At 39.2% G+C, this 24,551-nt stretch overlaps 1 protein-coding gene across 3 annotated transcripts; it reads left to right on the top strand.

The window, feature by feature from the left end:
* Positions 1 to 3,202: 3,202 nt before the first annotated feature.
* FBXL3 (F-box and leucine rich repeat protein 3) lies at positions 3,203 to 23,356 on the top strand. Of its 3 annotated transcripts, none has more exons than XM_061133205.1 (5): positions 3,203 to 3,360; positions 7,902 to 8,253; positions 11,157 to 11,279; positions 14,607 to 14,778; positions 20,854 to 23,356. In XM_061133205.1, the coding sequence occupies exons 2-5, from the start codon at positions 7,903 to 7,905 to the stop codon at positions 21,495 to 21,497; spliced, it is 1,290 nt and encodes a 429-aa protein (XP_060989188.1). In that variant the 5' UTR covers positions 3,203 to 3,360; position 7,902; the 3' UTR covers positions 21,498 to 23,356. The 3 variants fall into 3 exon arrangements, with proteins under 3 accessions (XP_060989188.1, XP_060989189.1, XP_060989187.1); XM_061133206.1 differs by lacking the exon at positions 3,203 to 3,360 and adding an exon at positions 3,398 to 3,536; XM_061133204.1 differs by lacking the exon at positions 3,203 to 3,360 and having other exon boundaries at positions 5,418 to 8,253.
* The last annotated feature ends 1,195 nt before the right edge of the window (positions 23,357 to 24,551 follow it).

The raw sequence follows: 24,551 nt of genomic DNA, 5'->3' as shown, positions 1-24,551 counted from the left end.
CTCCATGCAGAAAAATCCCAAATAATTTCTGTAGATAGTCTCATCTCAGGAGATGGAGCATAACTTTCCAAACTTTTAGTGTGAAGTGAACTGAGAGACTTCCTCCCAGAAAGGACAGTCTGGAAAGGGAGGGAAAAAAATAATAATAATTTACACTTCTTGACTTAAAAAAAAAAAAAAAAAAAGCACAACATGAAAGTTGCAAGTTAAGCTTCATTTGGGGCAAAATGAGGACTGCAGCCTAGGAGACAGCACCTCAGATAGCTCTAAGAAACTGCTCCAAAGAGGTACAGGAGAAGGTCAGTATATATGTGATTTTGGTGAAGGGAGAGTACATGCAATCAAGCACATATTTTTTCCAGGTTTCTGCTAGTCTGGTGAAGCTTTCTGCTAGACACAAGGAACAGCCATCACCATGAAGGATTTTAGTGCTTTTCTAGACATGAGGGGGCTTCCCAGGTGACGCCAGTGGTAAAGAATCTGCCTGCCAATGCAGAAGATATAGGAACTGTAGGTTCGATCCCTAGGTCAGGAAGATCCCCTGGAGGAGGGCATGGCATCCCACTCCACTATTCTTGCCTGGAGAATCCCATGGACAGAGGAGCCTGGCAGGCTACTGTCCATAGGGTATCAAAGAGTCAGACAAGACTGAAATGACTTCACACGCACGCACACTAGATATAAGGAGGTATAAGAATTGGGTTCATAAAATCAGTTCCTGAAAATATCTGAAGACCTGTTATGCCAGTTTTCCCCCAGAGCACAGACTGCCTCATTTCTGCTCTCCACGCTGAACTCATTTCAGAGGGTCTTGAAAATCAGCAGCTGCAGCAGCACATGATTTAATCCTTGTAGAGACAGATGGCAAGTGCCCATGGCAAGTGCCAGTTTGTAGCTGATACATCAGAGCATCTTGACCTCAAACTCTGACTCATGTTAGCGTCAATAGAGAGAAATCCTTTGACAGTATGTACCCTTGATATGATAACAGTGATACTTTATGTGTGTCCTTCCTCTGAAACACTCATAACCTCAGTCCAACCATGAATGAGAAAACAAGAGACAGACCCCAATTGAGGAATATTCTACAAAATTCTGGAGCAGTGCTCCTAAAAACTGTGAAGGCTATCAAAACAAAGAATTACAAGATGGTATTGAAGGAGCTACTCAACATAACCTAACCCATCCTGATCATCCCAGCAGATGGGATAAATTATCTGTGGAGAATTTAAAAACAATAAATCTGACTCAACGTTGGGTCAATATCCTAAACTGGGTTGGTAACAAAATATTCTTCCTTGCTGGACCAGATTACTCAACAGCCACCCTCTCCCTTCCCCAGACAGTGTCACCGATCTTGAAAAATACAACTGAAAAATTTAAGCATTGACTGATCTTTTTATTTATTTATGGCTGTGCTGGGTCTTCATTGTGCACAGGATTTTCTCTAGTAGCGGCAAGTGGGGGCTACCCTCTAATTGTGGTGTGAGGGCCCCTTATTGTGGTGATTTCCCTGGTTATGGAGCACAGGCTCTCGGGTGCACCCAGGTTTCAGAGACTAGAGCAGAGGCTCAATAGCTGTGGCCCAGGGCTTAGCTGCTCTGCAGCACGTGGGATCTTCCCAGAACAGGGCTCATACCTGTGTCTCCTGCACTGGCGGGCAGATTCTTCACCACTGAGCCACCTGGGAAGCCCTCGACTGGTTTTAAAATAAGCACAAGTTGCTTTTATCAAAAAGGGAAAATAAAATCTTTAAATAACAGTAACAGGAAAGGCATTAGATATTGGTAAAGTGTGCCAAGATCCCACGCTTGTCTTTAGGGAGAGAAGAGGCTGTCATGAGGCATTAAAAGGGGACTACAATTGGAGCGTGAAAGTTTTAATGAGATACAGTATTTACTAGTCATGTTGACTGACTAACTTGGTTTAATCTGTTTTGCTGATCGTTTATTCTGCTAACATAAGTTTAAATAAATATGTATTTGATTTGTGTTTCTTCTTGTAATTATTATCATTGCCTGTCTTCCTCTTGTCCTTCCTCATCCAGTCAAGGAGGAACCTAAAAAATGTTACACTGCAGGTCCAGCCACATTATTTGTTGCTAGAGACTTTGTTCCCTTTGATATTTGATCTGATAGCCAGGCCTTAACAAAAAGCAGTGGCATTTTCCCACAATGACTTACTGTACTTTTACCCACGCCTTCCTAGCTCAATTTTGGGGGGAGTAGAAGAGTGCAGGGGTGGCTGGGTTTTGCCTGGGTTTCACTGCCTTCCAGTCTCTTACACACCGGGCAGATCTTTGACAAGACATCTATGATGAAAAAGTATTTTTGAGGCGGGTGGGGATGGTGCATGATTCAAGTTAGATTTTGCACCTAAGGATAGTTTAAGAAAACCCAGGATCCCCAAATCCAAACTTTGAAAACAAGCTAACCAGGTAGCAGTTACACACAAGGATGCCTCTACTTACAAAAGCCTTCACCGGAGTTTTCTTTTATCAGTCATCTACTTCCTTACACTGTTCTCATTGTGTTTCAGAAAGCTATTTACAAATCTCGGAGTCTGTCTACGTTATAAAGACGATTTTTAAAATATAACTTGTCATCCCAGCGTTAACAGTGTCACCATTCTGGTTTAATTCCCCGCCGTGTAACAACTTATGTATACAGGATGCACATTATTATAGTATACCGATCACGGTCTATTTGGTGTGTATTGTTAACAAGCTGTGTTTTACCCCTCCCGTGACGCGGGAGGGCGTGGCCATCGGAGGCCCCGCCTCCCACGCGGAGGTGTGTCCGCTGCCGCAGCTACTGTTTATCTGTCAGCCCGAACCAGCTGCAGCCCGCTCCAGAGACTCTCCTTTCTTGGCTGCTCCGCCTCCCTAAACTTTCCACTTTCCACCGCAGAGTCTCTTAGGCATCTAACTGGCTCCAGGCCTCCCACGTTCGGCTTCAAGACGAAAAGAAAACCCATAAAAGCCGCAGTCACATTTCGGGGAGGAAGGCTGCCGATACTCCCCGGGGAACCAGGAGACCGAGGCCCCCAGCCGCGCGGGACGGAGCGCGCTCCTGCGTGGGTGTGGCCCCTCCGGGTCCCCCGGCTCATCCTCCTGGAACTCGCCGCGGCGGACACGCGCCCGCCCCCCTAGGCGGGGACGCGCCGCCGGGGGAAGCGCGCGGCCGCGAGCCCGGGCGCCATTTTGGTTTCTGTCTCTGGGCCGCGGCGCAGAGAACCTACGCGGTGGCTGCAGCTCCCTGAAGCCGTCCCTTTCCCGGCGACGAAGGGACCCAGGAGAAGGACACGGACGGCGCGAGACTGAGGAGGGCGGCTTCTCTCCAGGCAGCCAGAACCGCAAAGGTGGAGCCGCGTTGGCGCCCCCCAGGCGACCAGCGCCTCGGATGCGGGCGGAGCGCGGGGGGCCGCGGCGGCGGGAGCGCGAGGCGCGGGGCCCGCGGGGCCTCATGTGAGAGCCGCGGGATCAGCCGCCCCCGGAGTCCGGGGTGGAGCGTGGGGGAAGCCGCCCTCGGCAGCAGGTAACGGTGGAGGGTCGGGGCCGGAGCCTCGCGGCGGCGGCGGCGGAACCGGGTAGGGTCGCGGAGGTGGGCGGGCCGGGGGCGGGGGCGGGGGGGTACACGGGGACCGAGAGTGCGCGGGCCACCCCTCGAGAGGGCGGGGCGCGACGAGGCGCCCGGGGCCGGTTTGGGGGCGTTGCCCCGCGAACCTGCTTCAAAACATGTCAACAAGGCGTGGTGCGTGCGCGGCGCCCGGCGGCAGCCTCCCCCGACGCCGCCGCAGCGCCAGAGGCTCGCAGCGCCCGAGGCTCGCCACGCCTGTCGCCCGCATTTGTGACCCTGGGCGGGGGCTGGTGACCGACGCCCTAGCGCTCGCGCTCGGCCTGGCTTTGAGAAATGAGGGACATTAAGATGTCGAAACAGACTGCCCAGGATAGGGCGCCGGAGACGAGTCAGGGAAAGCCAATTCGAGGAGGTGGCGCGGGAGGACGGGAAACCTCGGCTGCGCGTAGCCAAGTGGAAAAGTTGATCAACTTGTGATGAGCAGCTTTGCCTCTGCTTTGAGCGAGAGTAGCATATGGAAATGTGGAGTTGCAGACAGGGATCAGGAAAAGCCTATTAAGTGATTGGCCTGCATCGCCGTGCTTAGAGATAAGCAGTTATTTCGTTGCTGAACATGTCCAATATCTCAGATCTTTCAGAATCTTTTTTTTCCCCTTCTCCTGAAATCTGTATAAAAATGCCATCAACTCCCAGTATCTACAAATGATCGGTGAACCAGTTTTCGCCACCCACCTCTCTAATACCATCTAGTTCTGAGAGTCTGCTCGGACCGTTTTAGTCTTGTATTCCAGCCAAAGAATGCATGTCAATTTTGGTATTAGTCAAAGCAGAGCATAAATGGAAAGGAAATGTGATGCCAAAATAGGCTTTTTAGAGCTAAATACAATCGAGCTTTTAAAATTACTATGATCGCAGTGTGCTAAAAAAACAATGAAGGGCACATAGCCAAGTGTTCTCTTAGGCTCTTCATCTGAACAAAATGACTGCTCCTTTCAGAGCATATGGAAATGTGAAGAGTTAATACCATAATTTTCTGTGATGCTTGATCAGGATGGAGTCTTTCGTCATTCGTTTGTTTTTTGATGCTCCATAGGAGTATCAGTCTCGCCGAATGCTTTTAGTGGCCCAAGTTGCATCAGTTTTGGGGGGCCTGGAAAAGTCGCATTTTGAAGTAAACTGCCAGTCATGAAGCAGCCTAGTTTGGGTGCGCTGTGAAATCTAAGAGAGGTTGATCATCCATCCTCTCTGCAGTCAAGTTCTAGTGTGAAAGGGGGTTTTCACTTTGACTAAAAGTGAGAAGTCGTCCATTGACATAAATTCTTTGCAGACTGGTAGATGCTCTTAAGTTTAACTTTCTTTATAGCAGAGCTTCATGTGTAAATAGATTTAATAAAATACATTTGAAGGCAGTGTAAATTTTTGCATGAATTGTCTTGGGAAAGATTTGACATTAAAATGTTTTCATAGGTACCCAGTATGATCTGATGTTTCTACATGTAAATGAGGGTAATACAGAGACATTTGTAGTGGCATTTGATCTTAATTTTTTTGTTGTTGCTTAATATACTGTTATTCTGACATTTTACAGTAGTCAAATATGACAGTTTAAAGTCTTCAGTTCAGCTAGTTAGAGACTGTTGTTATTTAGTCGCTAAGTTATGTCCTGCTGTTTGTGACCCATTGAACTGCAGTCTCTGTCATGGGATTTCCCAGGCAAGAATACTGGAGTGGGTTGGATCTCCTCTACCAGGGTATCTTCCTGACCAGGGATTGAACCTACATCTTCTGCAGTGGTAGGTGGATTTTTTTTTACCTCTGAGACACCAGAGAAGCCCTCTTTTTAATATGTCAGCTTTTTTCTCTAATTCATTTGGAAAGATATTGAAATATACTTCTATTTAAAACAAGGCTGCAATAGACAAAAGGTATTTGTTGTGAGAATCAGCAATGTATTAGCAAAGATAATTGTGTAAATAAGGTTGTTTTATTTTTGTTTATATATCATATGAATCATTCCATCTTTAAATTAAATAATTCTGGTTTTAGAAGACTTTTCTCCAGAAATAGAAGATCAGCATTCTAGAGTGAGGGGTAGAAATTATAAAGATAACTTCATTCTTTTTTGAATCTCAGTATCTCAAAATGCTGAGTAGTTTTAGGTAGTCAGAAGAGAAATTATAAACCCTGGGTAGCAAACTCTTTGTTCTTTGACCCAAATTTTGTATGCTAAAATTAAAGTAAGCCTTCAAGATAAGTTAAAGCAGAAAAATGGGTCATAATGACAGTGTTATCTCAACCTTTAGTAAGACATTATTCCTAGGAGAGTTTTTTTAAATACTAAAGGTGACATTATAGATTATACTATCTTTTCTCTAAACATATTTGAAAAATGTATTCTTAGTTTCACATGTAAGTTTTAGTCTTCCATAAAACTAGCCTTTTGCTATCACCTCTCATTCTTTGTTTTCCCTTTCTTTCCCTCTGCACAGTAGGATATACATCATTTACTTCACTTAATGTATAGTTGGGAGTAGGAATAATGAGGAATAGGCAATTTATTGCACATGTCCTAAGACCTCCTGGACTGATCTTAATGGCATGAGAGCCAGGGTCCTCTGCGCCCTGTCCTCCTTCAGAGTTTTAGCTAGCTACTGGAAAGAAAGAGTCTGCAGAGATGTATTTGGTTGAGAGCCATGCACATGTATGTCCTACACAAGAATCAGAATTCTGACGTGGTGATGTGCCAGGAGAAGGGAGTTGGAGCTACAGGCCATCCTGTGTGAAAAAGCTGTGTCTCCAAATCCAAACTATACCTGCCAGAAACTGCTCTCTAGAGACAAAAGAATCGCAGGCTCTGAACTAAATAGAGGTACCAGTGAGTGGACTGCAGTTGCCCTCATTTAGTTAGAGCCTTTGGTACTTAAATATAAAACAAGACCTTTTATCTGATTGCAGTGTAATTCATTGACATTAACAGGCATGTGTAAAGTTTAACAAAGCGTATTGGCAAAAAAAATTCATTATTGTAATCCCACCACAGTTGTTATCCCACAATTATGAATATAATATTATACAGTCTCACTATTAGAGTTACTATGTTAATGTGGTAATCTATTTCCAATGTGTTTTTCTCATACATGAGCTTGTGTTCTCACACATTCTCATATACACTTCATGTTAAAATAAATTTAGGATCATTGTTTGCCTTCTGGCTGGAACCTCAGTTTCTACGTTAATGTTTTTAATACAAGACTACTTTCCTATACCTGAGTTCAGCAGTCATCGACGTCTCCTTTCAAAAGTCCTAGTACTGTTTAATTCCTCACAGGATCCCAGTGTGTTTCTGTTATCCCCCTTTTACAAACTGAAGCTCAGGAAGGTCAAGTAATTTGTTAATGGCCACATAAGCAGTGAGAGGGAGAGCCAGGGAGCTCAATTCCAGAACCCAGTCTCCTTACCCATACTACTAGTTTACGCCATTCCCTGGTGGCTAAGATGGTAAAAAATCTGTCTGCAATGCAGAAGACCTCGGTTTGATCCCTGGGTTGGGAAGATCCCCTGGAGAAGGAAATGGCAACCCACTCCAGTGTTCTTGCCTGGAAATTCCATTCCTATTTTACAACAACACCGGAAACCAAGTAGAAGGCAGTACCAATACATAGAATAAACACTCACCTGTCATTCGGAAATACAACTTGAATAAAACATTGCAACAGTTAGTGAAGTGTTGGAAGAAGCAGCCGAATTCCAGAGCAAACTATGCACGGAACAGGTGAGTTTGCTCATTTTAGGCAAAGATTGGGTCTGGCAGTAACACACATGACAGGCTACTCACTGTGGGAAGATCTGTCAGCAACTTCATTCAGATCCTCTCTGAATGTTCCTGTGGCTCTGTGTTGCCATGAATTCAGAAACTCAGATATAGTAGGTATCCTTAGATGACTTTTAAGAAATCTTGAGGAAATGTCCCTGTAGGTTCTCTTTTGTATTTCTTAATAGTTGACTAAAACTTTGGAAATGTAAATGCTTGGTTTGGTTTCAAAGCTATGATAAACTTCTCCCCCACATAGTACAGTGCAAATACACATGCTTAAAAGCACCTGTCAAAGATACAAGGTTGTGAAATGACAGTTGGTCTTTACTGGCGTTTTTTTATTATATTTTGCTTTGACGTTCTTCTCCTTGAATGTCTGGTCCAGTTCTCCTGCATGTTTATGTTTGTATTTATAGGCACGTGTATACATCTCGTGACAGAAGAATGAATTTTGGATTAGTGTCTGTTGAAAAGTACAAAAAAAGAATGATGCATTTTTCTCTGAATAGGATGAAACGAGGAGGAGGAAGAGATAGTGGCCATGATTCATCAGAAGAAGGTACTGCCGAGAAATCCAAGAGACTGCGGGCTACAAGTGAGCATTCTCAGACTTGTGATTGGGGTAATCTCCTTCAGGACATTGTTCTCCAAGTATTTAAGTATTTGCCTCTTCTTGACCGGGCTCATGCTTCACAAGTTTGCCGCAACTGGAACCAGGTATTTCACATGCCTGATTTGTGGAGATGTTTTGAATTTGAACTGAATCAGCCAGCTACATCTTATTTGAAAGCTACACATCCAGAGCTGATCAAACAGATTATTAAAAGACATTCAAATCATCTACAGTATGTCAGCTTCAAGGTAATACTTTAAATCATTCTTTTTAAAAATAAAGTGGATTTAGTGGCCTTTGTGAGGGCTTCCCAAGGTGGCACTAGTGGTAAAGAACCCACCTGGCAATGAAGGAGATAGACACAGGTTCAGTCCCTGGGTCGGGAAGATCCCCTGGAGGAAGGCATGGCAACCCACGCCAGTATTCTTGCCTGGAGAATCCCCATGGACAGAGGAGCCTGGCGGGCTCTGGTCCACGGGGTATCAAAGAGTCAGGCATGACTGAAGAGACTTAGTATGTACGCACTGCAGTGGCTTTTGTGTCCTAAACCGACACATTTTCCCATGTCTTTAAACTGTTGCTTTTCTAGGGAAACTGCTTAAAGATTTAGAATAATTGTGTACCTTAGAATCTGTCACAAATCACTGTATTGAGCTAAATTATTCCATTTTATTGTAAATCTTAATAATTTAAATTATTTTCATAATTTCTTGAAAGCAGAAGCAGGCATTAAATAAACATAAATCATACAGTGAAACCGTCACATTGAGTTACTATGAACAGATTTGAGCCAAAAGAAATACATATTAAATGTAGAGGAACTTCATTTTAATAAAATGAAGTCTGAATTTTGTTTATTGATGGCTTTGTGATACAGAGTTCATTAAAGAGAAAGGAGATAGAGACACTCTGTGTAAAAAGTTTAGATGAATATATTTTAGAGAGAAATAGAAGAAGGTACATGCAAGATGCCAAAGAGAACTCTTTCTTTTCTTTGCCAGCAGGGACATACTGGAAGTTAGGGAGTAATGAGATAAATGAAGTGAGGTCTCTTTTTGAGAGGTTCAGAGTGGTTTAAAGAATCACAGTTGGTGTGTGTGAGCACAGAGGCTTGTCATGTTTTGTTCTGGGGATGAATAATGAAATGTGGATATGTTCACTAAATCCTTAACACATCCTATAATTACTGTTGAAGTAACATATGAATACCTGATTTGCCATATGCAGCTGATGTTAAACAGGTCAAGTTAAACCCAGATATTGCAGTAATTCTTAACCCAGAGATCCTTGCCAAAACTAAAGTCTTGTCTGCTCCCAAGACTGTCATTCTGTTTTAGATGGAGATTGTCTGTTTATTCTCTCATATGTGTCACAGGAGGAGAGACCTGGTGTTGGGAGTGGTTGGGTGTCTTATGGCTGTCTTTCCAGAAAACTGCACAGACACTTAGACCACCGAGTGAAGGATTGCTAGGTTTAGCAAATAAAAATGAGGGATGCCTAGTTAAGTTTGAATTTCAGATAATCTGTGGCTAATTGTTAGTGTAAATGTTCCTTGCATTATTTGTAAGTAAGTAAAGTCGCTTAGTCGGGTCCGACTCTTTGTGACCCCATGGACGGTAGCCTACCAGGCTCCTCTGTCCATGGGATTTTCCAGGTAAGAATATTGGAGTGGGTTGCCATTTCCTTCTTCTTGCATTATTTGGGACATATCTAATACTTAACTGGATGACTTAGATGTTATGTCTCAACCCTAGCTGAGGGTGAGGCTGGGGGAATGGTGGGAGGAAGAACAAACAAAAACCCAGGAACTCCTCATGTGTTGTCCCTCTTGACTGCCCATGAGGCAACCTGAGAGCCTTCTCCTCGGTGTCAGTCATCTTTGAGCTGTCTAAAAGTGTTCCTATGGTAACTCCTATAACAAGATGAGTATAATACATTAATCTCCTAGGTCTAAAGACCAATTCCATCCAGTGGGTTGGCTGTTTCAGTGTTAACCTGTGGCACAGCTCAGCTGTATCCAACTTGTATAACCAATCACAAAACCATTTCTCCTATAAGTGTTAAGCATTTTTTTTTAAGGGATTGTTTATTTTTCTGAGGAAATTTCTGTTTTGCAAAAGCACACCCCAAGATCCTTGAGTTACTAATGTGGAATCGTGGTTCTCACACATTATGTGCATCAGAAATGCCTGGAGTGCTGCTTAAGACAAAGGATTGCTGGGTTCCTCCCGAGTCCCATCCCCGTTTCTAATTCAGGTAGTCTGGATTAGGCATGAGAGTGTGCATTTCTAACAGGTTCCCAGATGATGTTGTTGCTATTGGTTCAGGAACACAGCAGTTCTCAAAAGAACCACTGGTATAGAGAAACTTAAAATAGCTCTGAAACTGTAATGTAAATTGGTGCATCAGTTTTACAGCAGAATCTTCAGAACATTTTTGGGTTAAGATAGCATACATCAATCTGGAAATTAAAGAAATAATGTTACTTTTAACTACTCTGTTTAAGACGCTTTATATCCTAGGGGACAACTTCCTTTTTGAAAGAAGAGCTCCTTGTTACATCACTAAGGAGTTTTTTGGTCATGTTTCCCTTACCCCCCAGGAAAGGTCTATGCAGAAGAGTGTATGGGTGCAGTGTATGTGCTCTTCTGGTTTGGTTCAGATTTTCGTGCTTGACTAGTTGGAGGCCCTCATTTTACTTCACATCATGTTTCAGTTAATAACATTAATGGTGAATCCCAGGTTGTGATTTACCTGAATCTCTTGAGTAAATACTCATTCAGTTTGTTTTAAAGCATTTGTACCATTGGCACTGTATTTACATGTATGATATGATCCACTACCAACTATATAATTATTTTTCAAAGATTATAAATTTATGTTTATACTAGGTTTTATAGTGATTTGGAATAAATCAACTTAATAGCTAAGTCCTTTTAACATTAACTAAGTATCTTATCACAGTCAAAGTTAAGTCTTGACAGTTGCCCTTATTGACATTGTATGTGAGGGTAGATGATTGAAAGGATAAATATTCATTCTGTAGGTTATAATGCACTAAGCAATAATTGTATCTCTTGCTTTTGTGAAGTTGAAATGCACGCAGAGGAGTGTGACCATATTCACGTGTGAAGGACATTTCTTTCCCCAGGTGGACAGCAGCAAAGAGTCGGCTGAGGCAGCTTGTGACATATTATCACAGCTTGTGAACTGCTCTTTAAAAACACTCGGACTTATTTCAACTGCTCGGCCAAGCTTTATGGATTTACCAAAGGTATCTGCTGATTTTTTTTTAATTATTATTATTATTATTAGTTTTTACTGAGAAATCCAGGGAGACTTTACCCATTTTTTCCACTTATAATGGGAATATAAGAAAAGTGGTGTGTGTATATATTGAAAACCCAGTTACTATTTAGAATGTAAAGTCTTGTGAAGTAAGCCAGAAAGATAAAGAACATTACAGCATACTATCACATATATATGGAATTTAGAAAGATGGTAACGACAACCCTATATGCAAAACAGAAAAAGAGACACAGATGTACAGAACAGACTTTTGAACTATGTGGGAGAAGGTGAGGGTGGGATGTTTTGAAAGAACAGCATGTATATTATCTATGGTGAAACAGATCACCAGCCCAGGTGGGATGCATGAGACAAGTGCTCGGGCCTGGTGCACTGGGAAGACCCAGAGGAATCGGGTGGAGAGGGAGGTGGGAGGGGGGATCAGGATGGGGAATACATGTAACTCCATGGCTGATTCATGTCAATGTATGACAAAACCCACTGAAAAAAAAAAAAATAAAGGGGAAAAAAAAAATGTTAAGTCTTAAACAATTTTTTAGAATTTTTTGAATCACTTTCTGCTTCTTTTTGGGTAATGTTAAAGAGTGAATGAATTTGCAGAGGATTCTATATGAAATACTGAAAGAGACTAAGTAAAACTGAGATATAAGCATGTTGGAAGAAAAGAGACATATATCAATAGATGCTCTGTTTTTGGACTTTCAGAGCAGATTGGTGAGATTATAATGAAAGAAAAGTAGTGCCAGTATTAAGAGCAGATAGAGCTCGCTTGGAAAATCTCTTGTTGATTGTGTAAAGATTGCTTCTTGAACACAGTTAATGTTAGTACAGTTATTTATTGCAACACTACACAGATAATGTGTGTTTTACAGATTGAAGATTTGTGGCAACCCTGTGTCAAACAAGTCTGTTGATGTCATTTTTCCAACAGCATTTTCTCACTTCATGTTTCTGTCACATTTGGGTAATTCTTGCAGTATTTCAGACTTTTTCATTATTATTATACTTGTTACGGTAATCTATGATCAGTGATCTTTGACATTACTATTGCAAAAAGATTACAACTTGCTGAAGACTTAGGTGATAGTTAGCATATTGTAGCAATAAAGTATTTTTTAATTAATGAATATACATTGTTTTTTAAATGTAATGCTGTTCACACTTAATAGATTATAGCATAGGGTAAACATTACTTTTATATGAAGTAGGAAACTAAAAACTTGTGTGACTTGCTTTATTGTAATAGTCGGTTTGTGCTGGTGATCCAGAACCGATTCCTGCAATATCTGAGTTATGTCTGTGCTACTAGCTTGTTTTATATATGTATATATATATATATATATATGTACACACACACACAGTGCATATACTTGATATATGTATATATACTATAATATAACTGGGTTATATTATAACCCAGGTTGTTAAATGGAATGTCAGTAACAGATGTATCACAGGTTGATTTCAAAGTCTCAATAAGGTACATTTGAGATAAATTATTTACCTCATGTAAAATAAGGGAAATGGGCGAGAGTCTGCTTGTGTCAGCATTTTCAGATTCTGAGGACATGAGTTCAGTCATGTGGTTCTCAAACTGAATATGCATAACAGTCATCTTTGAAACTTCTAAACTTTGGATATTCCTAGTCCCAGATTTCTTTTTCTTAAGAGCAGTCCAGGTGGTTCTGATTACAGTGATTCGAGGCTGTCCCTCTAGGAGGCCCCAAGTTACATGGTGCAGTAGTGCCTTGTTTCAGCTTCATAGGGGAAATGAAGTCATCTGGATTGATTTTTCTATTACATACTGTAGTTAGAAACCAAACATACAGTATATATAGGAAATATGGTATAAGGTATGTTGGATATAATTTCCTTTTTTTCTTATTACTCAGGATAATCATTATGCGTATCTAGTACTAATACTGTATAAATCATAAGGTTTTATCAGAGTACACCACAAACTAAAATATAGACACCTCTTTAAACACCTAATCATTTAATTTACTTTCATGTCATTTTGGTTTGGGGAACTAGGGGTGCATCTGGGACTGCTTGCTTCCTTAGTCAGTAAGCATAGGATGCTTATGCTCTTTTTCTTTGTTTTTCTGTTATGGCTTTTATAGAAGATTGAAATAGGCTGTTGATACATCTTGGAAATCCTGAAAGAACTGAAGAGAACATGAAAGAAGCGTATTTGACCAGGGCTAACTCTGAGGGAAGTGGGGAAAAGGAAGGCAGAGATGGAGTCATGCATATACTAATGTAGTGCGATTATAGAAGATACAATTGAGTTTGATATAGAAATCAAATTAGGAGAAAGATATTAACATTTAAGTTGTTGAACAGTTACTTAATCAAAATTTAAATAGTTACTTAACCACAATAGGAAAAAGTAAGAAATGTGACAAAGAAGATAATGTTTCTTGTACTTTCTTGACTACTAGCCTGCCCTTATCTCTTTGACTGGTGTAGTGAGTCCATTGGTTATGGCTTATTAGCTCTGATTCAGAGTCCCATACTTTGTGCTTTAATTCTGGTTTCCCTACAATGGTTCCTTCAGGTCAGATTTTGTGTCCAACAGGATATTATAATTATTACATAGAATATGATATAATAAAGATTAGATTATTAACTGGTACATATGTGTTAAAAATACCTTAAAATACCTTTGAAAATAGTATAATTTAACATATTTAAAGGAGTTTTAAATTTGAAATTTTACTTAGTTATGATTTTTATTTTAGAATCAAATTTTATATGAGCTTCCATTTTATTCCATGGAATTCTAGCTTCCATTCATTCCATTCCATTCTAAGTAAGTCTTAGATAGCTTCTAAGTTCACTGGCTTTAATTTTTGATGGTTATGCCAATAGCTATTACTATTTTAGTGGTCGTTACTGTCACCAAGAAAGAATGCAGTTTGGTGTCATCATGCATGGGAGCAGGGTTCCCAGGGCAGGTGACATGAAGCGTCTGAGAGGCGCTCACGCAGGGCTCCACAGCTCCTCTGTTAACTGACCAGTGACTGTTGTGATTCAGAGACACCTGTCATGAGGCTGGAAATCTTTTTTCCCCCAGATAAAAAGGCCCTTCACAAAGATGACAGGAGGTCACCTCTCTTTACCATATTCCTACCATATCCCCTCAACAGAGTGAGGGGCTGCTGCTACCCCAGAACAGTTATAAATGCATCATTAGGGTTCAGATGAACTGTTCATGTATTATGTGAAGACCCTTCAATTCTCTGTTTGTAAAAACTGAAGCAGCGTCTTAATTGTTTCTGTTTTTCAGTCTCACTTCATCTCTGCACTGACGGTTGTGTTTGTAAACTCCAAATCCTTGTCCTCGCTGAAGATAGATGACACGCCAGTAGATGATCCCTCCCTCAAAGTCCTAGTGGCCAACAACAGCGATACGCTCAAGCTGCTGAAAATGAGCAGCTGTCCTCATGTCTCTCCAGCAGGTGTGCTGTTGTTTTGCCAGATATTTTAGTAAAATGTATTGTTGTTTATCAAATTAAGGGGAATTAATGATTATTAACTTTGAAGGTGGGTTCATAGGATTTATTTCCTCTCTATTGCATAATATTTTTAATATAAACAGTAGTATAAATTCTGTATCATTCCTAACCTAGACATTTACTTTCAACTTTTCTAATCTTATTTGGCAGTTTGTGTCCAACCTGTGCCAGAAAATGTATAAAAATTTAAATATAAACATATATTTATAAATAAATATAAAAAAATAAAAGGAGGGGACAGTATGAGGTCGGCCTGAGATGACCATTTTGGTGAAGTAGACTTTTCTTAAATCATGGTTGAGCTAACAGGGTAGTTTTGAGTCAAAGCAATCTTGCAATTGCTTTTTGTTTCATGATATAGAAAGAGAAGAGTTGTGCTGAAGTCATTACCTCACATTTTGCAAGATAACCTTTTCCAAAGTTGAGTTTTGGAGCTGAAAGCCCATCAAAGGGAGGAGTAGCATTATTAAAGCTCTTTCCAGTTTTCCTTGCATAGGCTTAAGCATTATTACATTATTCAGTTTGAGAGCATTTAAATTCCAAATGGTTTGTATTGTAAAATGATTATAAACCTACACTTTGTCTTAGTCTCACGCTTCACTCCTGACTTGCCCTCCCACTGTTGACATCTCTCCCAACCCTTCAGCTGTGTTACTTGGGAAATCTGTTTTGATCTCTTAACAGAATACTTCCCCCTCTTCTTGCTGTCACTGAAGCCTGGCCTTCCCCTAAGAAAATGATTCCTTGTCGGATGGACATTACTTCCTGTCCTTCCTTGTCTCCCACGTGGAGGGTCTGGTGATGGGAATGGTGAGGTCTATCTATTGCGGTGTTTTCCTAGCTTTTTTTTTTTGCTGCTTCTAGATTATCACTGACGGTGATGACCTAAGTTTAGAAGATTGGGCTTGGGAGTTCCTTCTTATTGTGAACTTAGTCACATTTTACTGTCCATTGTATAGAGTATGGTCCATGCTTCATAGCTTCGTAGTGTACAAAGTTCTTTGTATCCTGACCTACAACTCTCTCTTGAATCTTGTTTGCTTTTAGCTCACATGCAGCTTTTATTTGAGTCCTAGATAATGACAGTTCTCTGTACATGTGTTTGGTCATTATACTGTACCTTGAGGAATACCTTAAACAAAAATTTTTTTTTTTTTCATTTCTTCATCTGGTTAACTCCAGTCCAGCCTTCAAAATTAAGTTCATCTGTTCCGCTTTTTACCTCCTGTCTGCTTTAGAACCCCCACCTACTATTTCCAGAGCACTCTGAATGTAACTTGTAGTATTTAACCACACTAATGAGAGCCTTTGGGTCTCAGGTTTCTCTGTGAAACTGAGTTTATTATTCTCTTTATCCTGGTACATCCCATGTTTGTTTATTTTTATTAAATATATATATATATATATCAATTCTTATAGTATAAGCTTGCTTGATCTTACCAAGCTTGAATGGCGTTTGGATTAGTTGTTTGGGAAAGAGAGAGCACCTGTAATATTCTTGAAGAATATAAGCATAGAGGGTTTTAATTTAAAATTTAACACTTGTGTGTATTCTTTCTGTTCATATTTTGCATATTTAGATAGTTTCTTAAGTTGAAATTAAAGAACTGTTTTCTATGCTTTCTTCACTCAACAGTTTTTCAGTTCAATTTTTATCAAACAGTTTTTCCCATTTCATGTAATCCTTACAATTGTCTATTGCTGGACCTGTAAGTACAATTTGACACCAGTGACTGTTCTTTTTGCTTATTTTAAAAATTTTAATTGGAGGATAAATTGCCTTATAGTGCTGTGTTACTTTCTGCTGTATAACAGCATGAATCAGGCGGAAGTATACATTCATCTACCCCCGTCTGAGCCTCCCCGACCCCTTCCACCCCGTCCTTCTGTAGTGACGGTTTGTGATTTTCCTCCTTCCTCTCTGATTGTTCCTTCTCTGTTTCCTTTGCTAGTTTCTCTTTTCCTTCCTTAAATTTTTGTGTCTCCCTGTGTTTTGTACTGGGCCCTTTATTATTTTACTCTGTAAACTCCAGGCTGTGTCATCTTCATCATTGGCTTCAGTTATGTTCTATATGTTAACCCCTCCTACTTCAGTGTTTCTGGAACTCCAGAGCTGTGTGTTGAACTGCCAGTGACCCAGTGCCTCTAGACTGTCTCCGAGGTATGTCATACTAATGATCGTCTTTTCCCCTTTTTGAAATCTCTTACTTCTCGCTTTTTACCATCTCAGTGAATGGCGCTGCTTGTTTCGTTATCCGGGACCTAACAGACATCCTTGAATTCTGGTACCCTTACTTTTTACATCCCTGTAGTCCCTGAGGTCTGGTGACTCCATCACTGACAATAGGCTTTAAACCTCTGTGCTGTGGACTGAATTTGTGGTGTTCTCACCTCCTGCCCCAGGTCACATGTTGGCGACCTACTCCCCAGTGTGATGGTGTCTGAAAGTGGGTTGGGAGTTATTTGGAGAAATCTCTTTGGGATTAGTGCTTTTCTAAGAAAGAATAAGAAAGATATATGGTCTCTCTTTCTGCCATGTGAAGACACAGCAAGAACATGGCCATCTATAAGCCAGAAAGAGTTCTGGCCCTCGCAGAACCCAGCCTTGCTGGCTCCTTGATCTTCTTGATCTGGAAGCTGGACTTCCAGCTTCCAGAAATGGGAGAAATAAATGTTTATTGTTGAGCCACTCAGTCTGTGTATTCTGTTAAGCAGCTGAAATTAACACACTCTGCCTTCCTTCATCTCTAATCTAGCTCAGTGAGTACCCTTGTGAGTACCCTCTTAACTGATTTCCTAACTTGCAGCCTTACTCTTTTCTAATTTGATTTCCACAGTAGCGCTGAGCGTAATCTTTCTAAAATAGAAATTTGATTTTTTTTTTATCTCCAGTTTCCTTCAAAACTTCTCACTATGCTTTACATAAGATCCAAACTCCTTACTGAGGCTGACAAGGTGTCCCGTGTAATCTGGTCCTTGTCTCTCTATTGGGTTGCAGTCTTTGACATACTCTATTTACATATTGCGTGTTATGTTCCCTTCATTTCATAGAATGCTTGTGTTTTCGTCCACGTCTGAGTGTTTGCACAGGCAATAAACATTAATTTTCCTTGTCTACTTGCCTTTTGCCTTCACTTGATTCTTCTAATTCTGTAGGTCTGTGATAGTTCTGGAAATTCTTCCCTGATTTCCTTGTTAACATTCCCAGAGCGTTCTTGTTTAATTTTTTGCTGGCTTTGTTAGGATAAGGATGTTTTGTTACTGTTGACTCTCTACCATCCTAGCACCAGTTCTTAACATATAAGGCACTCAGTAATTACCAGCTGAACTAATGAACATTTAGCTACTTAGTTTTCTTTCTTGTTGATAGGCCAACATTTGCCTCATAGTTCTTTTAAGGTTGAATATTTAACTTGTTTCCACTATTTGCTTTGATTAAAAAAAATGAACTATTTTGAAAATCCTTTACTTCTGTTAATTCCTTCCTTTGGTCAAATTAAATAAAGAAGTGGAAGAGCTAGGTCAAAGAGTTTAGATTTTTTTTTTTTTAATGTTTCCTGCTGTGTTTTTTTCCAAAATGAGTTGGATGAATTTATACACCACCACCAATGTAATAGCTTTATTGTGACATAATTCACATATGATACAGTTCACAGTGCATTCATCACTACAGTCAATTTTAGAACACTTTCACTATCCCCAAAAGGTCCTATGTCCCACTTAGCTGTCACCCTCCAAAACATTAGCCCAGCCAGTCCTAGGCAGTCCCTGATCTACTTTCTGTCTCTGTAGATGTGCCTATTATGGGCATTTCATGTAAATGGAATCCCATGTGGTCCTTTATGACTGGCTTTTTTTCACTTAGCCTTAGGTTTTCAAGGTTCATCCATATTGTTGCATGTATAATATTTCATTTCTTTTTATTGCCAAATGATATTCCACTATATGAATAACAACCATATTTTTCTCTTGATCAGTTGATGGATATTTGGGCTGTTTACACCTTTTGATTATTATAAATAATGTTGCTATTCAAATTTATGTAAAGGTTTTTGTATGGGCATACCATTTAGTTTCTCTTGGGTGTATAACGATTGGAACTGCTGAATCATAATCGTAACTCCATGTAGCCATTTGGGAAACTGATGGACTGTTTCCCAAAGCAGCTGTGTCCTTTTATATTACTACTAACAGTGTTTGAGGGCTCCAACTTTTTTCACCCCTCATCAACATGTATTATTTGTCTTTGATGATTGCTGTCCTGGTGAATGTAAACTGGTATCTTGCTGTGGTTTTGGTGTGTATTTTCTTGAATTCTCAGATGTCTTTTCCTGTGCTTATCGACTATTTGTCCATCTTCCTTGGAGAGATGTCTATCTGGATTCTTTGCTTATGTTGTAATTAGGTTATTTGTATTACTGAATTATGATAATATACCAGTTTTATCTTTGTCACTGTTTTCTGTTAAACACTTGTAACTGTGTGTTAGTCTCCTGTTGCTGCATAATTAACGAATACAAATTTAGCAGTTTCTCATCAGCGCCTCGGTTCTCCGGGTAAGAGCTGGAGGCGTGGCTTGAGCCTGTTTAGTCACAGAGCTCTGACTCCGACCTCCTCTTCTGCAGCCGACCAGAGGAAGCTGTTTATAGGGCTCCTGTGATTAGAGTGGGATCGCCTGGCTAATCTTATTCTACTGCTAACTGTGCTGTTTATAGCACTACATAATCATGGGCGTGCTCACCTTATCACATGAATAGTTTTCAGAGGTTATATGGCATGACATCTTGAGGACAACTTTTGGAATCATGCCTGTTACAACTGTTTTAGTAGTTATTACGGGATACCTCAAAGTTTCTTTCATTTGCATCTCTGCTTACCATTACCCGTGTGTTTATTTTCTTTTTAGATGAGGCTTTATGTGATTGCAGAGAAGAGAGATGTACTCACATGAACTCGGGTGGTCAGGGTTTATTTCAGAGTATATACACATACCTTGTGGAGAACAGAGCTCGGCAGCTGAACAGTAAAGCACAGCGGTCTCTTACTCCCTCTCTGTGACTCTTGCCCCGGTGATGCACTTTATCACTGCACTGATTCCACTGCCTACAGTCTCCTCCCACTGCTGTGTAAAAGCTTTGGCTTACTGGTGACCTCTGTCTTGTCACTTTCTAGGCAGTAAGTGAGCACACGCACTTAGGAGTCACCCAGTCTGTTTGAATCCAGCTTTGCTATCGTTAGCTAGCTGACTCAACTTTAAAACAGAAAAGATACTTATTTTTTAGATTTTTTGGGGGTACTCGTGGGATAACATCTAGTGCCTGACATGTCATACTTGTACAGTAAACAGTAGATCATAGGTTGTGTGTTTTGTTTCCTATCCTTGTTTCTAAACACAGGAAAGAAATGGCTTGAGTTTGTCATTTATCAAGTAGTATCAGGGTGTCTCTTTGGGGTAGAGTTCTTACAGAGATCAGAAACCAACCTTTGGTAAAACCTCCTGCTCAGGGTTTTGGGTAGTTTTGAAGCATAGTGCCTGAAGTATAAGGAACCAGTTAAAGAATGGTTAAGAGATTTCTGAGAATGTTAGCACTTTAAAAATCATAATGTATATTTCCATTAATGTTAACTGAGCAGTTTTCTTTTCATTCATCTAGTGATATCTCAGTATTTTTTTTCTTAGAAATTTGACAAGTTTGTATTAGTAGTTAAACTGCTCATTTGATGGAAATCTTTAAAAAAATTTTCTCAGATATTTCATATTGTTAATATAAATCATTATATCTGATTTTATTTTTTTCATTAAGATTAGATTTTTGAATGTCAAAAAATGTCTTTTAGCCTCTTTTCAGTGATCAAATAAATGTGTGTGTATGACTTTCTGCAGGTTCAATCAGTGCACCTAAACTTTTATAAGTTGTATAGCAAATGTGAAATTTTATTGTAGGACATGTACTTAATTACATTTTTGAACACATGATGACAAAACTTTATAAATAATTGGGTCTTTTTCCTTCCAAGGTATCCTGTGTGTGGCTGATCAATGTCATGGCTTACGTGAACTGGCCCTGAATTACCACTTGTTAAGTGATGAATTACTGCTTGCTTTATCTTCTGAAAAACATGTCCGATTAGAACATTTGCGCATTGACGTAGTCAGTGAGAATCCGGGACAGACTCACTTCCATACCATTCAGAAGAGCAGCTGGGATGCTTTCATCAGACATTCACCCAAAGTGAACTTAGTGATGTATTTTTTTTTATATGAAGAGGAATTTGATCCATTCTTTCGGTATGAAATACCTGCCACCCATCTTTACTTTGGGAGATCAGTAAGCAAAGATGTGCTTGGCCGTGTGGGAATGACATGCCCTAGACTAGTTGAACTAGTAGTGTGTGCTAATGGATTACGGCCACTTGATGAAGAGTTAATTCGCATTGCAGAACGTTGTAAAAATTTGTCAGCTATTGGACTAGGGGAATGTGAAGTCTCATGTAGTGCCTTTGTTGAGTTTGTGAAGATGTGTGGTGGCCGCCTGTCACAATTATCCATTATGGAAGAAGTATTAATTCCTGACCAAAAGTATAGTTTGGAGCAGATTCACTGGGAAGTCTCTAAGCACCTTGGCAGAGTATGGTTTCCAGACATGATGCCCACTTGGTAAAGGTCAGATGACATAGGGCATGATGAACAGCACCTTAATTTTAACATACTGTATTATAATAAAAGTTTATTTCCTGTAGGTCTGATACAGTTCTTCTATTTTGTGGCACAGAAATTTGATACCTTCATTGAGTATATAAGGATTGTATTTTGGAAGACCTGTGGACCAGTTTTGGTCAGAAAACTTAAATCTATTTCTCTAATAGCAATCAGATCTCAGATAATTAAAAAGTGATTCAGATCTGAAAGTAATAACCAGTAATAAAGATTAAAAATTTTATTACAGTCTGAAGGAAACAAATCCTATACATTGTAATATCTAATAAGTACTAATAAGTTTTCCAAAATGTTCTCTATGCATTTTTTTTAAAATGTAAACTTGACATTTTAGGGTCTTCAGTTATACATACACCTGTTATAAGGTGTTTAATATAGCTCAGGAAAGTGAGCATTTTGTGAGAAAAATGTAGGATATATTGAATCTCATGAAAAAGACTGGTTGAATGTTCTAAAATGTTGCAGAGCTGTTTAAAGAGGTATATGTAGTTAATTGGAACACTTAAGAAACTGATATCACACAGGGATTATTACAGAAAGATAATAAATAGAGCCAAGATCAAATTAAAGGAAAATAAGTGGACTAGAAGGGAGGCAGTGTTTAGCTTTGTGTAAACTTTTAGGGTTGCTCTATAATCTGCTAAACTATATCAGTTCTTTTATGTGATACATTACCATGTATGTGGCACTTGGGGCATCGTATGTAAAGTAAGGAATGCTTTACCGGTTCTTCTTGGGTTTATCTTTGTTTAAACTAGTTTTGAAGCATTATACAATAATTGAAATGAGAAGCTTATGTATTTCAAAAAACCAAATTGAAATAAAGGTAGAACTTAAAAATGCTTATAAATTGTTTCCATGAAAGAATATTAGTCTCCAGTGAGTTTTAGTGATGGCTCATTTTTACATGTTCGAATTACATAGTTACGTTAAGTAGAATTTTCAAAAAATTACAAAAGGAGCACCAATGTACAGTTCAGCATAAACAGTAAATTTAAAAGAGCATATATTTAAGTTCATAATCATATTTTTGAGTAAATATTGCTCAGTGAACTGGAAAACTAATAGAAAAATGTCTGTTTTGTGATTGTTAATTTGGTTACACTGGTATTGTACATTATTTAAGTTAGGTAGCATTTTTACTACTTTCATATGAATAAGGTAATCCATACATTGTAGAAACTGTAAAAATACTAAGTTTGGGGCTATATTTAGTTTTCTAGGTATTATATAAACTTTGATTCTGAGCATTAGTGCTAGTAGACATTACCCTCCTGGGGCAATTAGAAGTGATTTACCCCCAGTGCAATAGATTAGTGCTTGAAACTTAGAAAGCACCTTGGTAGATATGGAAGCCAACAGTCTTATGAATCTATTTTCAAATAGATTACCTTCCTAAGAATAAAAGTGATTTTCTACATAATTTGTGCTTTCAAAAGTGATGGTATTCTGACAACATATAAAGGAGAAGAAAAAAGGTTGATCTAGATAGGGAAATTAAAAACAATTACTATTCCTCCCTCTTACTAAACAGTAAAAAAAGCTTGGATTGTACAAGAAATAACCTGTTAGTGGATAAGGCATTTTTCTTTGAACAACTTTGGAAAATGGATTTGACAGTATGTAATCAGTTCTACTAACCAAAGCTTTATTTGGAGATTTACTTTTTGTACAGATTGAATTATATAATGCTTGAAATACTTTTGTCACTTTATAAGCAAAATGCATAGCACTTAATTTGTTTATACTGTAAAGTATATGTTAAATGCTTTTATCAATTTGAGAATAAAGATAGTTACTAATGCTGTTGTTATTAGTTTTTTAAAACTTATTTGATTTTAAAACAAGTTAAACTTACAGACTTATGGTTTTAGTTTCAAATCCATATTTGATGGATATAATGTTAAATATTAAATAATGTATATGATAGGATGGTTTTTTTTAATTGAAGATAACAGGATTAGGCATTTAGAATAAGCATTTATAAAACAGACTGTTCAGAAATAGAATTCTTAGGATCCTTGAAACCAGCTAGCATTTTCAGAAATGCCTTTACATAAATGTGTACAATCAGAATATTTTCTAAACAATGTTATTTTCATCTCATGTCTTAATGACTTTCATAAAATAACTTCAGTTTACCTTGGTAATCTTAAATCTGGGCTACTAACAATATTATCAGGAAAAAATAGGCATGACTGAAGCTAAATCAATTTACTGCATTCAAAGAATTTTTTATATTTATGGAAAAGCTTAGGATAGAAGGGAAGGGTTGGTATGAAGAAGGCTCAGGCCTGGACCTAGGTCCTTTAATAAGCTATAAATAAGCTCTGGGCTTCCCAGGTGGCTTAGAAAGTAAAGAATCTATCTGTAATACAGGAGACCCTGGTTTGATCTGTGGGTCAGGAAGATCCCCTGCAGAAGGTAATGGCTACCTGTTGCAGTATTCTTGCTTGGAGAATTCCATGGACAGAGGAGCCTGATGGTCCCCAGTCCATGGGGTCGGAAAGAATCAGTGTGACTGACACTTTTTTCACAAGCTCCACTCTATCTTTCCATAGAGTCCAGCCCAGTTTATCTGTGAAGCCAGTTAAATGTTACCAAGCAGCCAGAAAAATTTTACCCACTTGCTGATACCCAACTTTTCTTTAAAAAAAAAAAAAGACATATGATACATGAAAAAGAACACAAAACCTTTTACTCCAAAGTGAATTAAGAGCTTATCCTTAGAATAGTTAGTCCAGTAAAAGAATATATGATTAACAGTGTCTTGTTTTAAATAGAAAACACAGAAGGATCGAGGACCAAGATGCTACTTGGACAATAAAAGGGTAAATGTGAGGAAGATGCTGGAAACAAACTTTGGCCAACTCATTTGCTGTGAATAGGGAAAAGTATGTGTGAGGTTTGAGAATGCTGCTCTTTCTATAAGTCCCAAATATTTAAAGTGTTGAGTTATTTTCACCTTTTGACTATTCTCCTTTAGCTATAAATGATG

The sequence above is a fragment of the Dama dama genome, chromosome 30 (assembly GCF_033118175.1).
Source record: "Dama dama isolate Ldn47 chromosome 30, ASM3311817v1, whole genome shotgun sequence".
In the NCBI taxonomy this organism is placed as follows: domain Eukaryota; kingdom Metazoa; phylum Chordata; class Mammalia; order Artiodactyla; family Cervidae; genus Dama; species Dama dama.
Note: the sequence above shows the minus strand (reverse complement) of the source record. Positions and strands in the feature narration are given on the sequence as shown.